At 54.0% G+C, this 27,475-nt stretch overlaps 1 protein-coding gene across 3 annotated transcripts in view; it reads right to left on the bottom strand.

The window, feature by feature from the left end:
- The window catches only part of PODXL2 (podocalyxin like 2), a 36,522-nt gene extending 9,123 nt beyond the window's left edge, over positions 1-27,399 (bottom strand). For 2 of the 3 annotated variants that reach the window (XM_074344176.1, XM_074344177.1), the window contains exons 1-3: positions 19,848-19,977; positions 14,587-14,865; positions 281-1,017 (exon numbers count right to left, since the gene is read on the bottom strand). In XM_074344176.1, the coding sequence (XP_074200277.1) occupies positions 281-1,017; positions 14,587-14,865; positions 19,848-19,929 (1,098 nt within the window). In that variant the 5' untranslated portion in view covers positions 19,930-19,977. Of the gene's footprint in view, positions 1-280; positions 1,018-14,586; positions 14,866-19,847; positions 19,978-27,290 lie in introns of those variants that run through there. The other variant, XM_074344178.1, reaches the window with a different exon arrangement.
- Positions 27,400-27,475: the final 76 nt, after the last annotated feature.

Genomic DNA, 27,475 nt, shown 5'->3' with positions numbered 1-27,475 from the left:
GCTGAAGGAAAACCTGCTGGTGGGCCGGACACACAGGCAAACACGGGGACCCCTCTCCCCCGGCGTCAGGGTCGGGGTGAGGAGGGAGCACCACACCCGGCGGGGGGCGTGGAGACGGGGCTGCAGAGCAGGGCTGGACACCCGAACCAGCAGGAACCCAGTGCGGCACTGAGGCTCCCGAGGCCGCTTACTGTGCGCGCACGTGCAGTGAGGACACCCCTGCTGCGCCCAGGGTCCTGCCAGGCTGGACACGTGCAGCCCCCGGGCACCTTCACTTTACCTGCGTGGAGTCCCAGGGTGTTCCGGACGGGGCTGCGGCGCCAGCGGCCTGCCCTTCCTGGGGCGGCGGGCCAAGGTCTTCTCGCTCCCAGGGAGCAGAGGAAGGTGTCAGCTCCATGTCTCGAGGGCCCAGCGGGACCGCGGCTGAGGCTCCGGGCTGCAGGGCACCTTCATCCGGGGCCTCAGCCCCGCCGGGCACACCTGGCTGCGGGAATGAGGCCGGGGATGGAGCCTCCCCAGGCTGCCCAGCCAAGCTGGCTGCTCCCAGAGCAGCCTCCTCGCTGGCCTCCTGAGGGGCCTCCAAGTCTACCCCGTGCCTTGCGGCTGGCAGCGTGGTGTCCCCTGCCCCCTGGCTGGCCTCGTCCTGGCCCCCCAGGGTCGCTGGCCTTGGGGTGACTGCAGGCAGGGACAGGCCCGGTTCCACGCTGACCCCCACCTCCATGGCAGAGGCGGCCTGGGCCCCAGACTCTTGGTGCCTAAGTGCGGGGGCCCCTGAGGGGTGGCTGCCACTGGGGGGAGGAGAGCCATGGGCCGGACTCTGGGCTGCTTCTTGGGATCTGGTCACAGGCAGCAGCCCCTCCTCTTCCTCCTCCTCGTCCTCCTCTCCGGGGCCCATGTGCCAAGGGAGCTCTGCCAGGTTCATCTTGGGCAAGGGGGAGGGGGACCGCGGTGCCTCCTGCGCCTGGCTGGTGTCCTCCACGGGACCCGCCTTCTCAGTCAGGTCCGGAAAAACGTAATCTATGGACAGAGACGGGAGGTTCACTGTCTGTTGATCTGCCGAGTGTCTGCTGAGCAGATGCCACCGATGAGCCACAGGCTCCCGGGGCATTGGGAGGCACACTGCTGGCTGTGCTGGAGACGGGCGGGAGGTAAGGCTGGAAGGGGGCACAGACAGGGGTGACAAGGGCCAGGCGGGTCCTCATTTCCTTCATGGGAATATCAGGACACATGGCTGCCACTAAAGTCCCACGAACGTGGGAAGGGACGAGTCTGCATGCCCCTCAGAGGTGGCCCCTGAACAGCTGGGCACAGCCTTTGTCGCCCCTCGTCTGGGGTCTCATCTGGAAGACCCTGTCACAACCCTGCCTCCCTCCTCTGACAGGCGGGGGGCCTTCCAGGCAAAACCCCCAGTGAGGACTGAGACCCCTCTGACCACAGACCATGACCACCGTCCCTGACTGCTCTCATCCCGAGAGTCGGGCCCTGACTGGGGAACGAGAGACGTGAGGAGAGCAGAGGGCCAGGGCTGAGCCCACCGGCTGCTGCCGCAGCCGCCCAGCACACAGGGGGCCACCGCTGGCAGCCGAGGGGACTCCCACTCTCCCTGCTGTCCCTGGGAGGGACCCTGTGAAGCAGGGAAGTCAGGAGCCCCCTGGAGACAGGACATCTTCTGGCTTCTCAACGAGCCCCAGGCCCCTTCAGGATAATGACACATGAAGACCATCGACCAGTTTTGTTGGAAATTCATTCAAAATGTCACCATCTGTATCTGGGTAACAAACCTTACTGGCTGTCGTTTTGTTTCAAAATAATAAACGTCAAAGACACTCTTGAAATAACGCTCAGAGACGAGAAGGGTGGCCGTGGTTTAAGGTGGAAAATGGGGCTTACTCACCCTCCTCTTCCTCCACCTCCTCGCAAATTTATCATTTGACAGATTACTTTTTCACTGTCGAAATCACAGTCTAAAAAATCTAGATAAATTTCTGGGAACACGAAAGGATGTGAGACCAGAGGATCAGATAACCCCTCTGCCGAAACAAGCACAGGACAAGGGTGCAGTGGAGCGGGGGCTCCCGGGCCCACAGAAGCGAGGAGGGAGGACGTGGGATGAGCAGGGACGCAGAGCAGCAGACTCAGGGAGCAGAAGGTAACTGCTAAATTCAAACCGGTGTCCTCACTGCGTCTCTGCAGTGAGAACAGGCCAATAAGAAAATCACATCTTCTTTAAAGAGAAAAAGCTCTTAGAAATGGAAACTCAACTGTTTAAATGTAAACATTCGATAGAAGAGTTGAAGGAAAGTTCAGGAAAAATCATCAGAGCAAAAGCAAAAGGAAAGAAAAGGTGAAAGATACGGCCGATCAACGCTGGAGACCTGTCACCCAGCTGGCGCGCTTCTCAGAAAGACAGAACCAGCGAAACAGAGAGCAAACAGCCCGACAAACTTCCCAGCCCGGCAGCATGAACCTGCACGACGAAGGGAACGTAACGGAGAGATGGACGCCTCACACCTGGCCCCCCTCTCACGGCACGCCGGCTCTCAGAGAACAAGCAGGCCACCTTCAAAGGAACGAGAGACAGACGCTCAAGTTATCATCAGGCTTCTAACCAGCAACTGGACGGCAGGAAGGAGACTGAAAAGTGTGTCTGAAATTTGAGGGAAGCCTATTCTGAACTTGGAATTTTATACCCAACTAAACTGTCATTCAAATATGATTACAAAATAAAGGTATTTTCATATATACAAGGACTTAAAGGTTTTTACTATCCAGGGATTCCAAGAGAATTATTTAAGGAAGGCCTCCAAGAAATCCAAAAAGACAAGAAACATGAGAGAAACGTCATGAAAATAAACCTCAGGACGGAAGCTGTGCACAGGCCTAGAGCAATCGTCCAAGTTAGAGTGAGGGTCCAGAGGACGCCGAGAATCACTGCTTCTTGTGAGAAAAAGCACGGGTTTCGGAAGCTGACTGGTCGCTGAAGGCCCACTGTGACGTTTAAGCGCGCAGGGAGACCGCCCGCCCCAGCGTGCGGACGGCACCCCCCTGAGCAGCAGGGCCTCCGTAACCGAAGCCCCGCTCCCCGCCCCTGCGGGCTCTGTAGGGAGCTGGCCGGCTCCCCGTGCAGGGCGGCCCATGCCGGGTGCTGCCGCTGCGGACCAGTGAGCACAGACCACTGGGGAGACCCACGCCAGCCCCCAGAACTGAGCGACCCAGGACCACCTTTACACACGGGGAAGAACCACGGAGACACACAGACACTGAGGAGAGCCGGGCTCCGGAAGAAGCATGAGGCCGAGACAGCCCAGCAACTGGCCTCGGGGAGAAGGGTCAGTCCAGGACAGAGACGGGACTCCGAGGAACCAGTCACTGACGTCGTCAGAGGGTCAAGAGACAATTACACCCATGAAACAAGGACATGGAAGAGTAAAGCTACTTCACTTCAGTGTCGTAAGAACTTGATAACACACCTGCTTAAAGCTGAAAAGCAGAGCATAAAACACTACGTCACAGAACATACGAAACCCTCCCTCCTGGAGGGCCTGCCTGACAGCCACGAGCAAGGAGCACACGGAGGGGGCGACGAGTGGAAGGAGAGGGCTCGGGCTGTCATACTGTTCAGGAGAGAGAGGCAGGGGGACAGTGCTGGAGGTGATGAGAGGGAGCGGTTCTGACAGCGTGACTGGCCAGCAGGAAGGTGTCGGCACTGCGGCCAAGCTGGGAGCAGCCGTGCCAGGACCAGACACGGTCAAGTCCAGAGGGCAAGCGCACCGGAAGTGGCCAACAGCTCAGACGGAGGCTGGACTGGGGCTGGATGGTGACACCAGGACCGGCAGAGTCCCACTGGGTGGGGGAGCCCAGGGCAACTGACCAAACGTCCCCTCCACTCAGTCTGACACCGACTCTCCAAAGCCTGGTGTCTCTACCACCCTCCTGCAGGATGGCGGGAACAGCGGTCATGCTGTTGGTGACACAATCTGGGAGCCGGGGGCTTGCCACCAGCTTGCATGTCCAAGCAACGGCGAGACCCTTGGCTGCTCCAGGCTTCAGTTTTCCCTACGACAAGTGAGGAAGCTGATTTGAAGGATTTCAACAGTTCTTTCTAGCACATGGTCTAAGCTTTGCAGATGGTTTTAATAAATGTCTTGTACAAACGGCGTCAAACAACAACATGACCATCCTAAACAAGAATAAACCTGGATTCCTCAGGCTACAAGCTCCCGAGAACAAGCAGGGCTGATTCTCTCCAACTCTGCCCAGGGCCGGGCAGAGGGGAAAGGAGGGCGAGGCCTGCTTGTTGAGCCCTGAGCCCCGCTCCTGCCTCCTGCAGGGCCCAGGACCGTCCCCTCCTGTCTCCCTGGGTGACCGCCTCCCCCGTCAGCCCTTGACTCCCGCTGCTGCACCTCCTTCGCAGGGAGCTCACTGTGTCCAAAGACTTGATCCACTGCCTCTGCGCCAAAGGCTCCCAAACTGACACCCCCACCAGGTGCGACTCTGGGGATGTGACAAACCGCTCCCTGATGCTCCCTGTGCTCGGGAGCAGCAGGACTCCGTCTTCCTGCTTCGCTGCCACCTCCCAGCCTCCAAAACTAGTCCTTGGCCGTGGTACGTAACCTCCATGTGTCTCCCATCCTCACCTGCAGTAACAACGCTCTGGGCACACTGGGCTGCGGTCAGGAGCCGGCGAGAGGGAGCCTGCGCACAGCCCACAGTGCAAACGCTCCATTAATGTCAGCTCCCCCTCCCCTCCTCCAACACTAACATTAAAGGAATTTTCACATTGTTAAATCATAACAGGACAAGGGCCCACTGTAGCGCACAGGGGACTACATTCAGTACCCTGAAGTAACCTGTTATGGAAAAGAACCTGAAAACAAATACATGTATGTGTATGTATGACTGAACCTTTATGCTGTGCACCAGAAACTGACAGCACTGTAAACTTGCTATCCTTCTATTAAAAAAAATCATACTGGGAAAGTAGCACCACTGGGAAGTGTGCCCCACAGGAGGAGGAGCCAGCGTCCGGGAAAGAGGGCCGGGCCGGAAGGGCCGGATCACCTACTGGCAAGTCGAGATGCGATCTGACACCAGAAATGCTTCTCACACCAGAAACCAGGATCTCATGGGCAGCCCACCGGGGGCAAGACCACCGACCAGAGGTCGAGACACGAGCAGCTGTGGGGCAGACCCCGGGGGGACGACAGCAGGGTCCCGGGACAGTGGGCAGTGGGCCTGGTCCAAATACGAATGCAGACTGACAGAGAAAGCACGCTCAGTCTGGGGTGATCACGGTCTGTGAGGAAGATACCACAAGTGCAGGGCATTCCTGCCAAAGACGTAGAACCTGAGTCTCATTAAGGAGAAACACCAGGCAAACCGAAAATGAGAAGCATTCTACAAAATAACGGGCCTGTCTCCTTCGAAAGCATCAAGATTGTGAAGACAAAGAAAGACTGGAGAGTCTTCCGGAACAGGAGACACATGGCAGCTAAACGCAGTACCCGACCCTGCACTGGACAGTGCACTGGGAAAAAGGTTCTTTTTCTGTTGCCCGTTAAGGACATCGCTGGGAAAACTGGCAAAGTTTGAATAAAGTTTATAGTTAAGTAACAGCATTGCACCCACAGCAACGTCCTGATTTTGTTCTCTGTACTGTGTTTAGTAAGAGAATGTCTTTGTTCTTAAGAAATACACTGGGCAGCGGGGCCAGAGCTCAGTGGCAGAGCGTGTGCTCAGCGTGCACGAAGTCCTGGGTTCAACCCCTCTGGTACCTCCATTGACACAAAAAATTTTTTTAAATAAATGTTTTTTAAAAAAAGAAATACACACTGAAGTATTTAAGAGTCAAGGGGAATTCTGTCCGCAACTTAACCATCACATGGTTTAGAGAAAACTCTGGGTGTCTAACGGCGACATGGCAAAATGTGAACAGTGGGAAATCGGAGTGAAGCGTACATGGGAAGTACTCTTGCAAGTTTTCTGTAATTTGAAACTTTTAAAAACTAAAGAGTTAGAATCAGTTTAACTACTGGCTAGGAGCTGCCTATACCGCGGGAAAGGGAGCGAAGGCAGGGACGCGGCGGGCCGTCTGGACTCGGCACAATGCAGGAGGGAGAAGGCAGTTGCCACGAGCCAGGTGAACCGTCCAGGTGGAGAGGGAGGGGTGCTTTTCCCACGCAGGTGTCCCAGGAAGGGAGACCAGGCTTCTGGGGATATGCGACCTCGAGAGGAGTGAGGAAGCCTCAGCCGTCATCGCGGGGGGAAGGGCGACCTGACAATGGAGGACAATGAGAGGGACAGAGACGGGAGAGCCAAGGAAGGCGGAGGAGGGGGCGGCACCAGGGGGCCAGGAGGACGCCGCGGGGGTGGTCTCCTCCCCAGCCCCCCAGCATGTGATAGCTGCAGAGCCCAGGAACCTGACAGCCTGGAGGCCGCGAAGGGCAGGGCTCCGTCCTTCCGGGCGCCAGGCTTTGCCGCTCTGGTCCGTCCACCCCCGCCCTCTGTGATCAGGGCAGGTGGGTCCCCAACCCCGAAGGCCCGTCTGAGACGAAGACGTGCCTGCAGAGCAGCCCCACACAGTGTGAGCGAGCAGAGATGCCCAGGAGGCACGTTCAAGACGGCTGAAAGCCTGTCAAAGCCTGTATCCGCCCCAGGGCGGAAGCGACAGCCAGGGCACTGGGGTGGGAAGCGCCCTTCACGGCACAGCCTCCGCTCAGGGGGGGCTCCAGCCTGGCCTCAAAATGCGGAAGGCCAAGAATGACCAAGCCACAAGGGGACTCAGACAGCAAGTGAAGCCCCCCACCCGAGACACCAGAGGACCCCCGGCACCTCGACCAGCACACCCTCCCCCACTCCACCCCCCGTGCCCCCGACACATGGGCAGTGCCCAGGCTCTCACTGGGAACCACATCCTCCCAGAGCCCTAGAGAACAGAGATGGGCCCTGCGAGGCCGGAGGACCCACAGCCCTCCTTTCACAGGTGAGGAAACAGCTGGGGCGGGGGGTCACGCTCTGCATCAGGAGGCTGGACCTGTCGCAGCTGCAGGGTTGCGAACCTCAGGCTTGTGTGTGGTCAAAGCCAGTCCCTCCAGACCCGTCCCTGGTCACTGGGCCAGCTCAGACTCGGCTCCAGACTGCCGAGAAACAGCAGCCCTCCGTGTCCCCACTTCAGAGCTGGACCGCGGTCACAGCCGGCGGGCGTGCAGGGCTGACGCCGAGCTCCACTGCCCTGCAGGAGGGGCCGGATCCTGGGTGCCCGACCCCAGGGCTCTGGACAGCCACCCCTCTGGGTGGAAACAAGTGACAGAAGGGACGCAGAGCAGGCTCGCCGAGGCATGAGCCAGGTGTGGCGTGTGTGGTCACGTGCAGCTGCAGCGGGACCGCGAGGCCCAGGGTCCCAGCACCACGAGGACCTGGGAGGTTCCCTGACGGGCTTCGGCCCTTGGCCGGTGACCGACTGTCTAGAAAGATGGACGGCAACCCTCTTCAAGAGCACGTCCGCGTCTGCTGAGAGACGCATTTCCATGCCGTTGGCTTTTTTCCTCCCCAATCTCCTTAAACCCAACTGGGCCGGTTCACTTACAATTGGAGCCTGTTTCTGCCGGGCAGCACTGGGAAGCCCTCCCTCGGGGAACAGGGAAACACCTACACCCTCTTAAGTCACCCCAGTTTAGCCGCCCCCTCCCGGGGCTAAACAACCACGGTCATCCTCGTTCCCAACCCTTCCCACCGTCACTAATCCTCTCTGTGAAAACTCTGAATTCGCCGGTGTTAGGAGAGGTTACAAAACCCAGAGGAGGCACCGACGCACGTGTGCTGACGGCTCCGTTGAAAACTGAACCAGGTTCACCAGCTGGAGGCGAACTGCTGTGAATGCAAAGTAAGATTTCCTGACTCAGGTGACGTCCTGTGAGTCCCTCACAGCACTCAAGCCGTCTCCAGGCCTTTCCGCTTGCTTTTACTCTCACTGTGGTGCTGGGTTTGTTCCCTAAATAATCACGTGGTGTTTTTTCCTCCTCTGCTTCATCCCAGTTTTGCAGGTCTGTTCCCCAATTTATCAAGGTCACACTGATCTTCTCCTGCCTCCCAGGAGGGCCACACTCCCATGGATGGCCTCCAGCACAGGTGAAATACTAATGAACTCATTCCTTCGTTTAAGATGTGGAATTAAAACAGGGATCAGGGCCAGTGGCCTTGAAAGATCACTTTAAATGTCCCTCTAGGTTAATGTCACGTCACTGAACACTGTCCCGAGTGCAACACTCAAGCCAGCTATTCGACCGAGTGTTAATACACAAACATTCACAAAGTTCACAATACATTTGTATAAAAGAGGTGCAAGGGAAGATTTCAGTATGATTAAAAATGACTTTCTAATGGTCACCCTCAGCGGTCATCCGGGAAACGTAAATTGAGCAAGATGGTAAATTCTTCAGGCTACCCACCTGACACCACGGGGGGACATTCAGGGCTGACACTCGGGGTTGGATGAGCACAGGAACCGGCTCCCACCTGCTGCCGATGGAGCGGAAGTCGGGCCACAGGAAAGAGGGGCCCGTGGGAACGAGATGCTTTAAGCGCAAGCCTCCCGAGCCTAGCAGCGCACTTCTAGAAGTGCACCCAAGGAGACAGCCAGGGTGCTCATGACGCTGCGGGGCCAAGGGCGCCCGTCAGGGCGGGGCTGGGTGGCTGGCTGAAGGACGGCCCAGCCACACTCGGGATGCCGGTGCAGCCTCAGAGCCGTGGCTGGAGGGCTGTCTGCTGGCTCAGAAAGATGCTGGCAAGTGCAACGGCAAGGTCTGTACCCTCGCATCCCATTTCCATAGAAGCATATTTTATGTATTTTCCGTATAGGAAGACAGTCCAGAGAAACACGCACCTAAACGCTCGCACCCCCAGCCGCGCTGGCTCTGGGAGGGGGGTAACTGTCCCCTGGCTCCGGGTGACGGGGTGGAAGGTCACTAGCTCTGGGTGATGGGTTAACTGTTTGCTACCTCTGGGTGATGGGGTTATGAGCTTTTTTTTTCAACTTGCTGCATTTTTCTGATTTTCATATAATGATACTTATTACTAGCATGAAATAAAAATACTGGGCTTTTCTCTTCTCTTTTCTGGTGTCCAGGTGAGAGTGCTCCTGTCAGGAAATGTGCCTGACGTGTGCGCAGCAGCCTGGAATTCACACAGAGCAGGGCAGGGCCTGGAGCAGACACGAGCTGAGGCTCAGCCCTGCCGCCCGCGCACGACCTGGCAGCACGGCGCCAGCCCTGACCCGCTGTAACCACCCCCCCAGCTCCCAGGCAGTGGCGCTGACCCGCGGCTTTCAATCTGCGTCAGGCGCCACGAGGTAGACAAGAACTGAAGTGACGTGATTTCTAAAACGTATCAAGTGCAATGTGGTTTGCGCTCAAGCGTCGCTCCATCCCCCTCCTTCTGTTATGGACGCCCCAATTCTCCTTTGGGGGCCTCCCCCCCTTCCTGGTGCAGGAGCAGGGGCGCCACCCTTGGCTTCAGGGGGCTCAGGACCTGCTGCAGGCCAGTCAGAGCTCTGTCTCCACGGCCTCAGGCCTGGTTCAGAGGTGGGCTCAGGGCCCCTCCACTCAGGCTTCTCCAGACGGGCCGGGGCGGCCACGAGGAAGGAGGGCGACACAGGGGCCACCCCCGCGGGACCACCTGTCTCAGAACGAAGCCAACGAGGGGCGGGAAGCACGCCAGGCAAGGCAGGTTCTGACGCCGCTTCCGCACCTGGACCCCACCTGCCCAGAGCTGGAGACCCGCCCCAGCCCTGCAACTCTGAGCCAGCAAGCACACGCCCTCCAGGCCTGGGAGCCTGTCTGAGCTGCATTTCTAGGACCTGCCAATCCCAAAGAGACCTCTTTCACTAGTTAACACTAACCAGCTTGCTCACTAGGAGAGTTGAAGCTGCATGCAGAGGTTTTCAGTAAGGGACTGGGAAGAGAGGGCTGGGGGGCAGCCGGATCGGGCCTGGGATGGATGGGCCCCCTGGGAAGCTGCCCTGGGATGGACGGGCCCCCTGGGATGGAAGCTGCTCTCACTCACTCACAGGCTGGCTCCAGGCCGGCAGAGTTGTGACCACGCTCTCCGCCTGAAATGTCAGAGAACCGTAATATTTTAAAGCTGGAAAAGACCTGAACCTGTCACCCCCATGGTCTCACTCACAAATGAAGAGACTGAAGCCAAGATTAGAAAAGAAACCCACTCAAGGCCACGGCACTTGTCAGCAGCCGGGCAGAAGGACCGCTGCTGCGGGAGGAGGCCCAGCAAGCCCGGCGCGGGACGCAGAACAGAGCTCTGGTGACAGTAAAACGCACCAGTTTCCTGTGCTCAGGAGACGCTGACTTGGGACTCGGCACCGCTGCACACAGGCCGTGGGACCCGTGCAAAGCCGGTAACCTCTCCTGGCTGTTTCCTCATCGTGAAGCAGGGACACTGACTGCTGCCCCGCTGACCTCGCGAAACCCAGCCAGCTAACCAAAGAAGAAATCCCACGAAAACACGGGGACATGCACTCTGCCAACTGTGAGACACCGTGGCTCGTCTCTAGCAGTCGCTGAGCCGAGAGGCAACAGACGAGAAAGAGCCCAGGCTTTGGGGCCTGACAACTTGGGTTTGAAGTCTGTTCCTACACGTGTCAGCTGGGCTGTCGTCCAAGCTCCTGATGCCTCAGCTCGTCCACCGGGCAAGCAGGACGGACACGGCATCCTTCAACGCTCCTGTGACAGTTAAACGAGACTGCGCACTAAGACGCCTAACACAGCGCCTGGCACAGCTAGGTGCTTGGACCAGACGTGCGAGTCACCACAAGGCCCCAAGACCGGACGTCCCCAGCAGCCCGGCCCCGCTGCAGGGAGCGGCCCAGGTCCCCAGGGCCTGTCAGGATGGCACTCAGCACAGTCACCCTGCACTCCAGGCACACCTCTCACCCTGGCAGGCCCTTTGAAGGCTTCTTCGTCCCTTCTGACTCAAGCTGCAAACCCCACGGGCGGGGCCTTCCTCCCTCCCAGAGACCCCCAGATGGAAGCCCCTGACTTCAGGGGGGGCAGCAGAGGGCAGGAGGGCATGGCCCACACTTACAAATCAGCTCACACCTGAACACATTAGGACAGTGCTGGGAGAAAAGAGGTGGGCGTGACCAGGGTGACCTCAGGGCCTTTGCCAGCACAGAGATGTCTCCATGGCGGGTGAATTAAAAAAAGGTGCTCCTTCCTTCCAGCCCGTGGCCTGGTGAGAGGAACAGAGGCTGGACTTCAGCCCTAACTCACCCGCTCACTGGGACACCCAGGACAGGGGACACCACCACCACGACCGCCTGCAGGGGTCCTACACACTTGGGAGGCCGTCAGAGGCTGTGCCTCTTGAGCTGGGGGTGGGAGCATGAACACAAGTCCCGCGGCCAGCCGGGCTGGGGAGGGCGGGCCAGGAGGTACAGGGAGGGCCTGAGCCACCATCCAGCTCCACCACAACCAGCCATGACCTTGGCACAGCACTCAACGTCCTTCTGCATCAGGCCCACATCTGCCAAGCAGGGGCTAATAGAGGCTGATCAAATGATGCAGCTGCAGGAGGGGAGGAGACAGGGCATTCCCAGCATGCTACCCTGCTCTCAAGACCAGCCTTGGGGCAAAAGGAGAAAGACTGACAGAGGAAAGGGTCAGGCTGTGGACAGGTGACCAGCAGATGAGCCAGGATGCAGCCCGGGCACAGCCCTCTCCTTCCCCACCTCACAGTCACCCCAGTGCGCATGGCGGAGGCGAGGACATGGACCTGCATTGTGGGGTGGCCACGAGGAGGTGAAGGGTGTCTGTGAGGGCCCAGGACCTGCCTGCAGTCAGCAAGTGATGCCGGTCTTTTTATCCAGAGCCCCAGACAAGCCAGTGGGAAGGGAAGAGAGACAGTGCCAGAGAAAAGAAGGGGAAACAGACAGGGGTGGGGGCGGCGGGCAGAGCAAACCTGAGCTAACCTCCCGCCACAATCCCGAGGGAGGGCCCCAGGCGCACAGCAGGCTCTCTGAGTGACCGCTAATCTCCCACCAAAATCTCAGGTCTGAGACAGAGGAAAGACCCCAGCACCCAGGCCTGTCTAGCCCGAGGTGGAAGTGGCGTTTCTCTGCCATGAGGAGAGTCAGATTCATCAGGGGTGCTGCTGTGACAAGAGAGCTTCTCCTCGGGGATGTACATGACACCATCTCACACCACACACCAAAACAGGTACAGCTAGGAGGAAGAGTCAAATGTAAAGTCTGAGCTGAAAAAGAATGCAAGAAAGAAAGGTGCATGTGTATCACAGAGGAGGGAAAGGCTTTTCCAAACAGAAAGCAAAGAAAAAAACAAAAACACTTCAAAAGAAAGACTGTCCAAGCTTATAAAAATGTCCCTTTATGTATGTTAAAAATTACTGTAACAAAAGCAGAAGTAATTGATAAACTGGAAAAACATCTTCTACACATGTCAGAGAAAACGTTATTGTCTTTTTTTATATGAGAATTTGTACAGTGATAAAAAAAAAAGGAAGCCTCGACAGAAAAAAGTGGAAAAGTAATTATAATTGCTGTATTTTCAGGGAGCTTATCTTATACAAGCCCTGTGCTGAGCGCTTTCAATGAACCATTGCGTTTACACCTCGCGATCCGGAGACACTGCTTCCCAGACGAGCGAACCGAGGCTTCGGTCGCTCCCTGCCGCACAGCACTCCGTGGCGGAGCGGTGGCGCCGAGGCTGGGGGGTCTGCCTACCTCCCAGCCTGCTCTTAACTACACTCGCTCAAGTCAAGAAGAAACAGTGTGAGTGGTCAGGACAGACGATGCACCCAGTATGTGTGTGTTTCACGCACACACACGTAAGATGTACTATTATACCTTATAGTTTTCCCTATCAAACCGCCAAAGATTTCGAAGTGACAAAATTCCGTGATGGGAAGCGGTCAAAAAAACGGCATTCCTCCATGCCTGGTGGGTACGCACACTGAACCACCTTTCTGGAGGCCCCTTTGGAAGCCTTTAACAACAGCCTGTGCAAAGATTCACATTCTGTGTGTCAGACACGCCCCACACCCCAGACCCGGTCTCCACCCTGCCCTGCCCTGCCCTGCCCTTCACCAGGAGGCTGACCCAGAGAATTCCGCCAACGGACCAAGTCCCTGCTTCCTGACAGGACCCCCGGACAGGCGCAGGGAAGGAGAGCAATGGCGATGCTGGCAGGAGATGGGAGGAGGGGGGGCCAGGTGTCTACACTCCTGCCTCTTCCCAGTCACCTCATTTTCACATCAGGACCACCTGCTCCCTGCCCCCCCGTCCTCGCAGGCTCCTTCCCCCGAGCCCCTTCTTTGTCCCTCCGGGTGCAGGGGACCTGAGCGCCCGTGGCCACCAGCCCTGGACTCCTCTGTGGTTTGCCCATCCTCTGCCCATACTTTGTGAATCCATCGCCATCCGTAAATAAACCCTCCCAGATGATCATAGTTTGTGCCTTCTGTTTCTGGGTGGGATGCTGGTAGCAATTTTACTCTAGAAATTTATCCCAAAGAAACAATCAGAAAAGCACAAAAACATATAAGGGTACGTGTGGCACCATTACAACTGGAAACTAAACGTTCAACAATGGGGAACCGTTTCATACCGAGAAGGACGGTCCAGGTGATGAAATACAACGTAGTCACTGAAACCAGGCTGTAAAAGAACAGCTAGTAGTGGAAATAAATTTAAGAAACATCTTCACTGAGAAAATGATTCCAATTTTGCACATAGAAGTGACTAGAAGGATGTGTCCCGAAGTAGCTATTATCTCACAGTTGTGAGATCATGGGCGGCTTTTATTTTCTTCTTTGTACTGTTTCTGGATTTGCTGTATTTTCTACAATTTCCACATAATTATTTTTGTACTTGTTTTGTAATTGAACATAAATCCAAAATATTACATATTTAAAAAAGAAAAACTAGGGCTAAATTCCGTCCCCCACCCCCGACACTTGAAAAGCACGCCGCACGGCTGCTGTGCGAAGTGGGAAGCCCCACGAGCTTGCGCTACATCTGGGGCCAGCCCGGCGCGGCTGGGTGAACCCGGACCCCCAGCCTGGTGTGTGACGGAGGGAAGGGCAGCAGACTGCCTCCTGGGGCTCAGAGACCCAAGGAGGGACGCGGATCTGCTGACCCCTGGGAACCTTCAACAGACAGCACAGCACGGAGAAAACACCACCAAAACCCTAGACTGTGGACAGACGCAGGCCTCAGTCAGGACTGAGCACCTCAGCGGCTGCATGACCTCAAACGCTTTCACCTCTCCGAGCCTTGGTTTTCCCGTGTGTAGAATGGGGTAATATTCCATATCTCACAGGCTATAAGCATTATACTGAATTAGGGGAGCACAGAATACGGCCACTAAACAAAAATCAATAGGACCTCCTGGGCCACTGAGCCCCTCAGAGCCCAGGGACTTGGCTTTGAGGTTCAGGTGGAAGCCCCAGGGGAAAGCGGGTGGGGAGACGGGACGGGATGCGAGCAAGGATGTGGCTGCCGGGCATGGGGCCAGGCCTCCTCACGGCCTGTCGGCGCATGTCTCAGGAGGGGAGCCCTACCTGCCGTGGGTCCCAGGTCCAGACTAGAGTCATTCAGCTCCTCCTCCTCTTCCCAGAAGTACTGTGGCGGCTGCAGGATGCGGGACTCCTCGCTCTCTTCGCTGGGGAAGCCCGAGCCGGGGGCTCCCAGGCCAGCCCCCAGTCCCATGGCCTCGCTGGGCTCCTCGGAGTCCAGTGGCTCCAGGCCGGTGGGCAGCAGGAGGTCCAGCAGGGAGGTAGAGGTGAGGCCCTCGGGGCTGGGCTCATCGGACCCGGCTGCACACATGCCCAGGGATGCCCCTGCAGACACGAAAGCTGATGGTCACAAGAGGCCGGAGTGGAAAGCCTCGCACAGGGTTAAGACACCAATAACGCCTCCAACAACTGAGAATCCAGGGCGAGGGTGGGGGTGCGGGACACTCCCACCCCTGGGGGCTGCAAAAGGAGCCGCACTGCTGAGCCCGCCTTGTGGTGGGGACAAAGGGGAGGCGGGGTGGGGGCGCTGACTGCATCAGCATCCAGGGGCGTCTGTTCACTCAGGAACGTGTCCCAAGTCCCCACCCCCACCGCGCTGTGTTGGGGGCACAGAGGGCAGTGGAGGAGGGGCCCCACTTCCAAGGACCTTGTGTGGACACTGTTCCCCAGGCTCCTATTCCAGCCTGAACATTCTCCAAAACTGTGTTAAGAATGTGATGAGCAATACAGTCTTTAAAAGGCTGTGTGAGGTCACAGGTCAAACTCATCCAGGGTCGGTAACAGCAGGTCTGTTTGGAGCCCTGGATCCCTCTCTCCCAGTTCACAAAACAAACAAAAACAGTAAATTAAAGGGCATCGTTTTTCCTGCTCTCTCACTCTTACCCATCAAGAAGAGGAAATAGCCCTGTTTGCCAGTTTCACAACATAATCACTAATTACACAAGTATGACTAACTTGCTATATGTCTTTCAGAAAGTTGCTTAAAACCTCTGGGTCTCAGTCTCCTCAACCAAAAAATGAGTAAGGTGAATGAAATGACCCCCGTATTTTCTTTTCTAAAACTAACATTCAGTAATACAGGTGTTACTGCCCCCTCTAGCCCAGAGCGCACCGTGATGTGGCGTGACAGCAGGTCACGGAAATTCCTAGAGATGTTAATAATAAAAATAAGAGGTGACATTACTGGTGCCATGTGCCGAGTGCTCTGTAAGCACCATCTGAATTTTCTTTACAACCACCTCGCCAAGTAGTGAGCCACAAGCTGGGCCGGGCCAGCACAACGCCCAGTCTCTGAGGAAGACAAGGGTGTCAGATTCAGAAACAAGTCCACCAGGCACCAAGCCTGCAGCCAGAGTGGACGGGGTCTCTGCACGCCACGCACCAGCCGGACAACACAGGACCACGGACACGGCATCCAGTCATGAGGGAAGTGGTCCAGGTTCAGGGAGAGGGGCTTAACCAACAACTAACAAGTGTGCGGAAGAGGACAGGCAGGTCTGGAGAGCAGACATGGGAGGACGAGCCTGGGAGAGCACGCAGTGCCAGGAGACCGCCGTGCGCTCCAGCTCCCCACGCTGCGTGGCTCCGGGAAGCGTCTGCACCCGGCGCCTTACTGTCCTCTCTGCAGAGCAAGCCGAGAACGCCCGCGGGCCTCACAGGGGCAGGGCCGAGGCAGGTCAGCTCCACACCGCGGGTACAAACCACGCTACAAAGAGCAGGCTGTAGTCTACGAATATGTCATTATCCTTTATAAAGAACAGAGAACCAGACGTTCTTGGCCAGAAAAAGAGAACATTCAAAAGCAACAATGGTCAGGATCTTCAAATACATTAAAACTAAAGGCTGATGTGAACAGTAATGATCAGAGCTGTCCACGTGACTTTGAGGGAAGAGCTAGGACTGCTGGGGAGAGACACGAACAGCATCAGGGCCTTTAAGCAGAAGCCGGTCAGGCCTACAGTCCCCCCCCCCGCCCCCTGCCCGACCCGCTCCTGCTTCCAGCCTCAGCTCTGAGAACCGCCCCGGCCACTAGTCCAGGATGGGCGCCCTCCCAACACCACAGCCTTCTGGACAAATCACTGAGCCATAACAGATCATCCTACAGCCTCGCACAGAACAGTGGGCACGTGGTTGGTGTGTCCCGACCCTTGTCATTCTGGTGCCTCGGCAGTCTCTGAAACATAACAGGAGCTCAGTAGGTGTTTGGATAAGTGAATGAATAAATTAATAAATACCCTTCCGTTTTACAGATGAAATAACTGAGGCCTCATGAAATTAAGGCCAAATAACTAGCTAAGAGAAGCACTATGATTAGCTGGTGTCTCCCCACAAGAAGGTCTTGCAGATGCTCCATGAAGAAAGACTGGAAAGCTACCCTTTACGTCCCCTTCTTCTAAAGGACATGTAAGGAAAGACTATCCAAGGCAGCAGATACCTCATGGGGTTTAAGGAGCAAGGAAAGGGGCCAGCGCTGAAGACTAAAGGACATCCGTCCCCTCTAGCCTGCACTCGGGGTCCCCACAGAACACCCAAATCGTACAGCGGCCCCGGCTGTGGGAGTCTCTCCTCCTCCTGCAGAAGACCTCCAGTCAGTAAAGCGGCTCCCTGTGTTTTCACCAAGAATCCCCTTCGTTTGTATTTTCGCACGGACCCTGTGTTTGGAAACACTTCATCTATCAACTGGACTCACGGGAGAGTTATTTTCTAACTTTTTAAAAGCTAATCAGAATCACGTAACAGTGCCCATCAGATACGATGGCAGTGAGATTGACTCTGGTTGCAGGCAGGTGCAGCGTCCCGCTGGAGGTCGCGCCTGCATTAGGCTTGCTCTGCTCAGAAGAATATGGTCGCCCCCGAGCTCCTATTCTGTGCCACCTACTGGGCCAGGCCCTCTGTGGACACACAAAGATGAACACAAGACAGCCTCAGCCCTCGGGGAAATTACTGCTGCTTGGAAAATGAAGTGCAAGTTTTATACAAGTCACCAGCTGATGTAACAGCTCTCCTTTGCAGAACGGAATCCCCAGTGTTGGGGGAAACAAATACTACGAACAAATGAACTGGAAAAATTCATGCAGTCCAGGAATAAAGTCAACTGATGAGTTCTTGGAACTTTACCCTCCACAAAACCACCAGAGGCTCAAAACCTGAGAGCTCTTTCAGAGCTGAACTGAGGTGTGGAGGCAGGGAGTCACTGCCATCGCTGCCTTGGTCAGGCTGTCCAGGACAGCCCACGAGGAAACCGCCTGCTCCTGTGAGGAGAGCCAGGCCAGCAGGCCTGCTGGTTCCCTGCCTCTGGGGAGGAAAGGCTTCCTAGTGGGTGACGCTCCCTGTGCAGAGGACTGTGGACTGATGCCTTCACTAGGTCTGCTCCCTCCCACCCCCACGACTTAGAAGATGGGGGGTCTCGCCTCAGCCTGCCTCCTCCACCTGCCACCTGTGGAGAAGTCACAGTCCCTCCTTGTCCATCTTTCCTAACAGTCTGATAGGAATTAGCAGATTCTGATAATCTTGCTGAAAAGCTGGGTGTGAAAAAGGAAACCTGGTTTTTCTCTCCTTCTGCAGTAAACACTGCCATTTTCTTGAAGTTATTTTTTCTGATGACGATGATTTTTTCTTTACATAGACCTTGGTATTTTCAAGTTTCGGCAGTGGGTAATTATTTAGGTAATCACGCGAGGTTACTTATTTTCAAAGGTGCCCACCAAACTAGTAGCTGAGACCTAACATTCTGTGTATAATTACTTTTGCCCTTAATAATTAATCTTCCTTAATTGAGACACCATCTGATTTTAAATTTCAGAATTACACTCTGAGTTTTTTCATCTAGCACCTATAATTTCCTGTTAGTTCGTCATTCCCAACAGAGGAGAAAAAGAAGGCATATGAAAAGGAATCAGGGATCAGCCTCAAAGAACTGAAAATCTGACCCACACAAACTCAGATAAAGAGGTGAACAAAGCAGGTTTATATCTGAGGGGATGAAGAAAGGTCTCTGTAATGCCCAAGGGTCCCCTCCCCTGCGATCTGCTCCTGACCCCAACATCCTTCTCTGATGTCCACCGTATCTCACCCTCCCTTCACCGAACCAGCAGCTCTGAAGTCCAGAGCGCCTGAAGCCCTGGACAGACACCCATTCAGGAGCTGCCCTGAGCACCTGGCTCGGCCTACCCTGCCGTGTCGCTCAACAGAAAGGTCTCGCACTGCCACCACACCACACTCGTGTGTGTCTGAGAAATGGTGAAGCGTCCCTGCAGGGTGTCCACACCACATATGGCTGGACACGTCACCCAAGCACAGGGGCCATAATGGGCATTGTGGGGAGAGTGCATGGGAGGGAGGAGGCGGGAGGAGTAGCCGGAGTGCTGCTGCCCACAGTAATCCCGGACAGCCAGGTGAGGGTCAGTGGTAACAGTTGGGCATGGGTCCTGACACACCCTGCTGGCCAGTTCTTGGGTGGCTGTCACACAAAGAAATAGCAGAGGAAGTCGCCTTCTTCCAGAGAGGACTTAAGGCACGCAAGGACAGAGGTGAGGGTGTCCGTCTGAGTCAAACTGACGCCATTCCCTGTGCACACCACTCGGTCCTGACCCATCCCTGGACTGACAGCGGAGGACAGTCCCCTGGCCGAGCTGAGTGTGGGACAAGCTCAGGGTGAGGGACCCAGGGAAGGACCACCATCCAGCAGAGCCTGCCCCCCCCAACCAGGCGGACACCTCCACTCACACATGGGTGACAGGCCCGCGCCTCTGCAGGCTGACCGCACAGGAACTGCCCCAGGCCGAGTCTCGCGCACACGGCCACCCGCACACGCGTGCACACACACGCACACAGGTGCACACAGGCTGGCGCACACGCCCTCAAGCGCCCCGCCCCCGAATCTCGACCCGCCCCGCTAGGGCTCGCCCGGCCGCCAGGCCACGTCCTCGTGCGGCCCGCGCTGCACGGCTGCTCCGTCCGCAGGAGCCGCACGCCTGCGCCCCTCGCGCGCTCCCACCTGCCGTCGCCTCCGCACACCTGCGTGTGGGCCCGCGCCCCCCGCCCCCCGCGTCTGTCACCGCTCACGTCCCCGCCCCGCCCTTTGTCGCCAGGACACGCACCCCGACAAGCCCGCCCGGCCCCGGTGCACGCGGACCCCGCCCGCCCCGCGTGTCCGCGCCCCGCGCCCCGGCCCCGCGCCCTCGGCAGCGCCCGGAGCGCGTGCGACCGCCCGCCCCGCCCCCGACCCGCAGCGCCCGCCGCCGCCGCGCGGCCCTTTGTTGGCGCGGAGCTGTCCAGCGCGCGCCCGCCCACCGCCGCCCGCTCACCCCCGGCCAGCAGCAGCAGCAGCAGCGGCGGCAGCAGCGGCGGCAGCAGCGGCGGCCGCGCGGCCCTCAGCAGCCGGCCCATGGTGCAGCGTCGCCCCTCCGCAGCCACCCGGGCGTCAGGGCCGCGCGGGCGTGGGGAGGGGCGGCGGCGCGCGCACGCCCATTGGCCCGCGCGGCCGTCACTCGCCCGGCCCCGCCCGGCCGCGTGCCGCGGGCGGGTCCCCGCCCCTCCGCCCACCGGCCAACCAGCACCGTGGAGGCCGGGGGCGGGGCCGCGCCTCCCGGCGCCTCGCGCCTCGCACCTCAGACCTCGCGCCCGGACCGCGGGGGGCGGGGCGTGGAGTCCTCGCGAGGCTGCACGGGGCCGCCCCGTGTCCCCGCGCCCGCGCTTCCGCGCCTCGTCCCCGCGCGGCTCCTCAGCTTGTTCATCCCCTTCGCCCGCTCCGCCCGCGCGGTGCTCACAGCTGACTTAAATCCCAGGAATCCACGGCCCAAAGCGCAGGCCTCGGAGTAACTCGGGTGTTAGACTGACTCGCAATGTAAACGTTAGTTTACCTGGAAGTGAAGGTCGGTGTGAGAACCGAGTGCGTCCCAGGGGGCCCCTGACAGCCCCAAGCCCGCGTGTTAGGAGAAAGCGAGCACCGGAAGCACGGGAATCAAGCACTCAGGTCAAGAGGCTTGCACACGCGCGCGCACTCGCGAGAATCGCAAATTCCTACTGCGGAAATAAGAGAAACCCAGTAGCACCGATTGCTAAAAAACCTGAAAAAGATGAATAAAGCAGCCAAACCTTTAGCATCAAGAAAAGAAGACACAGGTCAATACCATTAGTAAGGGAAAAGGGAACAAAACTGCAAGTAAGATTTTAAAATTATGAGCAAAACTACAATTTAAAATCTAGTTGGATACTTTTAAGGAAAACACAATTACTGGAGTTGACTCAAGTAGAAAAGCAAACAATGAGGGAAAAATAAAAAGATAGTAAAAATTTACTCTTAAAAAAGACTTGAGTCCCCTTTGGAGTGAGCGTATTCTGTCAAACCTTGAATAAATAAATTCTTCCAAAGCAAAGTCAGAAAGCTTCCCAATTCACTTTATGAAGTTAGTATAACCCTGGTACCAAAACAACAAAGAATACTACAAATAGAAAAAACCCTGAGCCAATTTACTGAACACAGATGCAATTTTCATAAAGAAATATGAGCAAGTTGAGTTAATAAATCATGATTAAGTAGGGCTTACCCTAGGGTAATAGAAAAAGCCACTCACCCAGTTCTCTGCATTAAGACAACCTTTTTTTTTTAATCTCAGGAGATGCCCCCCCCAAAAGGCATGCAATGAAACTTAGCCTCTAATTACGATAAAAAGGGGCAAACAAAAACTTTAGAAGCAAAGAAATAGAAGGGAAGGAAATGTCCTTAATTCAATAAACAGTATCTCCCAATCATCATACTTAAAGAAGAAACATTAGAAGCATTCCCATTTAACTAAGAACAAAGGAAGGACAATCATCACCACCACAAATAGTAAGAGACAATGCAATAAGGCATGATAAAGGAAATGGGAGAAAAATCTGGGAGAAAAATTTGGTAAAACTAATTATTTGCAAGCGTACCTAAAACATTCAAGATAATCAACTGACAGACTAACTGAAAACTAGTAAGATTGCAACAAGACTTCTGGATACAAGATAGCATACAGAAATCAATACCCTTTTTGTGTATCATCAATAACCTGCTAGAAAATATATTAAGAAAAAAGATCCCGTTCACAACAACTACTGAAAGCCAGGAATAAGCCAAACAGATGAAACCTAAATGAAGAAAACGCTGAAGTTTCAAATAACAACAGAACAAGGGAGGAAATGTATCTTGTCACTGGATGGGAAGAGTCAGTATGGTAAAAATGTCAGTTCTTCCCAGAGTAATGAACAAATTCAATACAATGCCAACAAAAACCCTAGTAGAATGTCTTGTGGAATTTGACAAGCTGATTTAAAATTTCATCTTAAAGATGAAATATTCAATAGCCAAGGAAATTTTGATCAAAACACATACAGAAATTAAAATAGTGTGGTATTAAATCTGGAACAGATGTATAAACAATGAAACAGGTCACAAACAGACCCCTGTACCAAGAAAATGTATTATAAAGGAAGCTTTTCAAAAAAGTGGAGAATATTCACTCAATAAACAGTGTTGTGTCAGTTATATTTGAAAATATAAAGTTAGATCCGTATTTCACACAGCACATACCGGTTAGACTGAGATGCCAGATCTAACCATTTAAAGCCACTTTACATAGTGGGCAGTAACATAGGCCATATACTGACCAAGCATGAGGGGCGCGAAGGAAGTGACTGAGACACACAACTGCACAAACGTGACACCAAACAGTAACAGGAAAACCCCGATGCTTCATGAACCTCCCAAAATCAAAGGAGCAAGCAACACGCCCCAACTCATTATATGAGGCCAGTGTTACCCTGACACCAAAACCAGACACAGATATTACAAGGAAAAAAATTACAGACCAGTATCTCTAATGAATATAGATTTTAAAAAATGCTCTACAAAAGTATCAGCAAACCAAATCCAGCAACATATAAAAAGAATTTTACACCATAGCCAAGTGAGATTTATCCAGGAATGCAAAGTTAACATCTGAAAATCAATTAATATAATACACCATATTAAAATAAGGCCAAACCCCGTATTATCATCTCAGTATATCCAGAAAAAGCATCTGACACAATTCAATGCCCTTTCATGATAAAAACACTCTAAAAACTAGGAATAGGAGGGACCCTTCCTCAGCCCAATAACGGGCATCTACAAAAACCCTACTGCTAACATCATGCTCGATTTGAGGTGAAAGACCGAAAACCTTCCCCCAAGGTCAGGGACAAGTAAGGATGTCCACTCTTGCCACTTCTATTCAATACTGGATGCAGGTACTAGCCAGATAAGCAGGCAAGAAAATGAACTAAAGGTCATCCAGAGTGGAAAGGAAAAAGTAAACCATCCCCATTCACAGATGACATAACCTTGTACATAGAATACCCTAAGTTTTCATCCACTAACAAACTATGAGAACTGATAAATAAGTCCCGCATGGTAGCAGGACATAAGGTCAATGTATACAAAGCAAATGCGTTTCTATACATTGTGTGGCAGGCAGAATCATGGCCGCCCAGAGATGCTCCTGATCTCCAGAACCTGAGAATACATGACCTCAGATGGAGCAAGGGGCTACGCAGGTGTGATTATGCTAGGGCCATGTGCCGGGAGGTGGTCCTGCTTGTCCAAGATAGCCCAAGGTATTCACAAGGGTTCTTAGAGCTGAAAGAGGGAGAAGGCACAACGAGGGAAGCAAAGCTCAGAGAGACGTGATTTCTGGCGTTGAAAGTGGAGAAAGGGGCCCGGAGCCAAGGAACACAGGTGCCTCTAGAAGCCGGAAAGGGCGATTAGGTGAATTTTCACCTAGAACCCTGCTGACATTCTGATTTTAGCTCAGTGAGACCCATTTCAGACTTCTGACCTTGAAAACTGTAAGGTAATAAATGTGTTATGTTAAGCCACTGAGTTTGTAGTACTTTGCTATAGCAAAAATAGGAAACATACAAGTTGCAATGATTTAAGAAAATTTCATTTGCAATACCATCAACAGCATACAATACATAGGAATAAATCTGATAAAATAAACAATTTACTCTGAAAACTACAAACATTGTTAAAAGACATTAAAGAAAACCTACATGAGTGAATGGACATTCCATTTTCATGGATCAGAAGACTTAAAATTGTTAAAATAGTAACCCCCAAACTGATCTACAGATTCAGTGCAATCCTCATCAAAATTCCTGCTGGCTTCTTTGCAGAAACTGATAAGCTGATTCCAGAATTCACATGGACATTCAAGGGGGTCCACTGAATAGCTGAAATCACCTTGACAAAGAAAAACAAAGTTGGCACCAGCACAGAGATAAACATATCCTTGGTAAAACTGAGAGTTCAAAACTAAACTCTTCTATTTATGGTCATATGATTGTCAGATGCCAAGGCAATTCAATGAAGAAAGAACAGCCTCTTCAACAAATGGTTCTGGGACAACTGGATGTCCACATGTAGGAGAAAGAAGTTAGACCTCCTACCTCACACCGTATACAAAATTAACTCCAAATGGATCAGAGACCTACATGTAAGAGATAAAACTATAAAACTACTAGAAGGAAACATAAGAGTGTATCTTCATGACCTTGAATTAGGCAGTGGTTTCTGAGATAATACCAAAAGCACAAGCTGTAGAAGATTTACAAATTGGAGATCAAAAAAATGAAGAATTTTTGTGCTTCAAAAGACATCATTAAGGAAGTGAAGACAAACCACAAAATGGGGAAAAATATTTGGAAATCATAAATCTGATAAAGGACTTATGTCTAGAATATATAAAGACCTCATAACTCAATAAAAAGGCTTAACATGGGCAAAAGCCTAAACAGACATTTCTGCAAAAAAGATACACAAATGGCCAACAAGCACATGAAAAGACATTTCGCCTCATTAGCCATCAGGGAAATGCAAATCAAAATCAGGAAGAGAAACCACTTCACAGGCACTCTCAAGATGGTTAAAATCAAAAAGGCATTTTCTACAGGATGTAGTCAGAACCCTCAGGCACTGGTGATGGGAATGCAGGATGGTGCAGCTGCTTTGGGAGACAGCCTGGTGGTTCCTCCACAGGTTCGACGCAGTCACCACGCGACCCAGTGTCCCACTCCGAGGTCACAGCCAAGAGAGCAGAAAACACGTGTCCACGTAAAAACCTGTTACAGGAACATTCAGAGCAGCATTCTTCACAATAGTCAAAAGCTGGAAAGAGCCTAAAGGCTCATCAACTGATGAGTGGATAAGATGTCACACATCCATAAAATGGAACGTTACTCAGTGATTAAAACAAAGTACTGCCATATGCTACAACGTGAATGAACCCTGAAAAGCATTGTGCTAAGTGAAGGAGGCCCCTCACAAAACACCATATATCGTATGACTCCATGTATATGAAATGTCCAGAACAGGCAAACCTCTGGAGGCAGAAGCACATCTGCGGTTGCCAGGGATGGGGCAGGGCTGGGGCAGGAGAGGGAAGGGCGGCCATGTTAATGGGCATGGGTTTGGGGGGAGGTGATAACTATGTCCTAAAATTGATTGTGATGACGGCTGCACAACTCTGAATGTGCTAAAACCATTGAATTGCACATTTTAAATCATATGCTATTTAACTGAACCCAATAAACCCATTATTTACAGTAACACAAGGTCCCCGAGCACGTTCTCTGTTGTCTTTAACATGCACACATGTAAACAGTAAGTAGTAGCAGTGAACTTACACATTCCACCTGTGTGATACCACGTCTTCTGGCACCTTATTTTCCACTCACAATCATCTTTCAGATTACTCCACTAATGAACTCATACTGAATGGAGAAGAACTTTAATTGCTCAATCCTAAAATTCAGAGGGAAAAGCCTTCCCGGGAGTCTGTGTACTTTGCCAGCTGTCCCATCTCACTGCTCCCCTTCAGAACCAGACGTCTCAAGTTTTCACACAGACAACTTCTACCTCCTTACTCCAAGTTCTACTCACCCGGCGTTGAAAACGCTCACCAAGGTCACCATCAACCTCCATGTTACCACAAACACCACATTTCAACTTAAGACGCACATTTAAAACGACATCTCTGAACTGGGATGTTTTACAGCTGATGGCATCTAGTCATTCTAAACGTCAGCATTTCTGTCTCAGCAGCACCTAAAATAACAGCTTCTTACAACAGATGGCATCTTACATTTGGTGAAACATGACACGGCAGACAGGTTTGTCACCACACCTGAGCCTTCAGCTACCTTGGCCCCAAGTGACCTTGACCTTCCAGACAGCTTTCCTTCTCCTGGCTCCCAGGAACATCCTCCCCTAGTTTTTCACCCAGCATGTGCCCACCCCTAAGTACCCTCTGCTGGTTGAACGATGGGTGTTCACGCTTCCTGCGGTGACCACTGCTTTCTGCGCTCTGCGGGCGATTACCCCAGCCCCCCGGGGCTGCTGTCGGACGATCACGGCTCGTGCCCAGAACTCTACTCTGCAGTCCTGACTCGTCCTGCCTGCAGAGTCCCCATTTCTACCTGGGTGTGCGTCTGCCCACCAGGCACTTCCTGGCAACAAGTCTAAGATGAAGCTCCGGCTTCTCCTCTAACCTCAACCTGGATCTCCAGCCAGAGCCTGGTTATCACCCCTGGTTTCTTCTCGGCTCCCACCACTTCCTACTCAGCGTGAGATTCACAAGACAAAGTATGTTCACTGCCCCCATCCCCCCGGTCCAGACCACTGCCGTCTCGAGGCTACACCCGGCCCCCCACTCAGTACAATTCCCTGTGGCCAGACAGGGTCTCCCTGTAAAACAGGCGGGACCGTGTGAGTCTCCTGCAGTCTGACTCAAGGCCTCATGAGGTCCACGTGACACTGTTGGAATGAGAAATACATATTTTGGTCCATCCCCAAAGCACCCCAGCAACCGCCTGGCAGGAGCTCCTAACCCTTGTCATTTCCTACGTGGTAAAAGCCATTTGATAGAAGCACTTTTGTTGTCATATTGGGGTTTCACCTCGGTTCCAGGAACAGCTCTGCAGGAATACAGGTGAAGAGTGTCTTTTGTTATTCGTAACAAGCCCCTTTCAACCACTCCGGAGTTTATGTTAAAGAGGTGAATTCTGGGAACCCCTAAGGATGGGGCCTGGTTGCCAGGGGAACAAACCATATGATTAGAGGGTCAGAACCCCTGCCCCTGACCTTGGGAGAGGCAGGGCTAACCTAATCATCGACCACCAGTGATTTGATCATCGCACCTGCACATGGAGCCCCAGTGAGGGCTCTGAGAGTTCCCAGGCCAGGGGACACCACACCCTCCCAAGCTCCGGGGCAGCAGCTCCTGTGCCTGGACTCTTCATTTGTATCCTGTGATACAGCCTTTAATGTAAGTCAACCTGCCCTGGGTTCTCTGAGCCACTACAGCAAGTTACCGAAGTTGAGGGGGGTTGTGGGAGCCTCTGGTTTGCAGCCAAGTTGGACAGAAGTGCAGGTGACCTGGGGACCCACTAGGACTGTGTCTGGGCCCCTCCCCGGGGGTCTGCTGACTCCTGGAAGTTTGTGTTGGAGCTGAGTTCATTGTAGGACACCCAGTCTCTGATCACAGACGGGAGAATCGGCTGGTGTGGAAAACGCACACAGCTGCTGGCAGGCGTGCGGTGCAGAGAGGACGCTTTCCTCTGGGCCTCGAGCCTAGACTGGCAGTTCCCACCTCCTCTCCCACCATGGAGCCCACCTTGAGAGGGTCACGTCCTGTCACCCCTCCTCGACTCTAGCCCACAGCCTTCCTCCAGCTCCTCACCTCAACTGGAGTCCACCCACCGTGCTGGGTGGGGACCGTCTGGTTTGTCCAGGATGATCCTCAGGGCCGTCCAGCTGCTCGCCAGGCTCTCCAGGAGGCTGTGTGGGAGGAGTGAGGGCGTGAGAGAGTTTCATCGGACGCCTGCAAGGCTTTCATTGCAGTGCTCATCTTGGAAGGTCCCAGAA

The sequence above is a fragment of the Camelus bactrianus genome, chromosome 17 (genome assembly GCF_048773025.1).
Source record: "Camelus bactrianus isolate YW-2024 breed Bactrian camel chromosome 17, ASM4877302v1, whole genome shotgun sequence".
Taxonomy (NCBI): Eukaryota; Metazoa; Chordata; class Mammalia; order Artiodactyla; family Camelidae; genus Camelus; species Camelus bactrianus.
The sequence above is the reverse complement of the archived record's forward strand: the minus strand, read 5'-3'. Positions and strand labels throughout refer to the sequence as shown.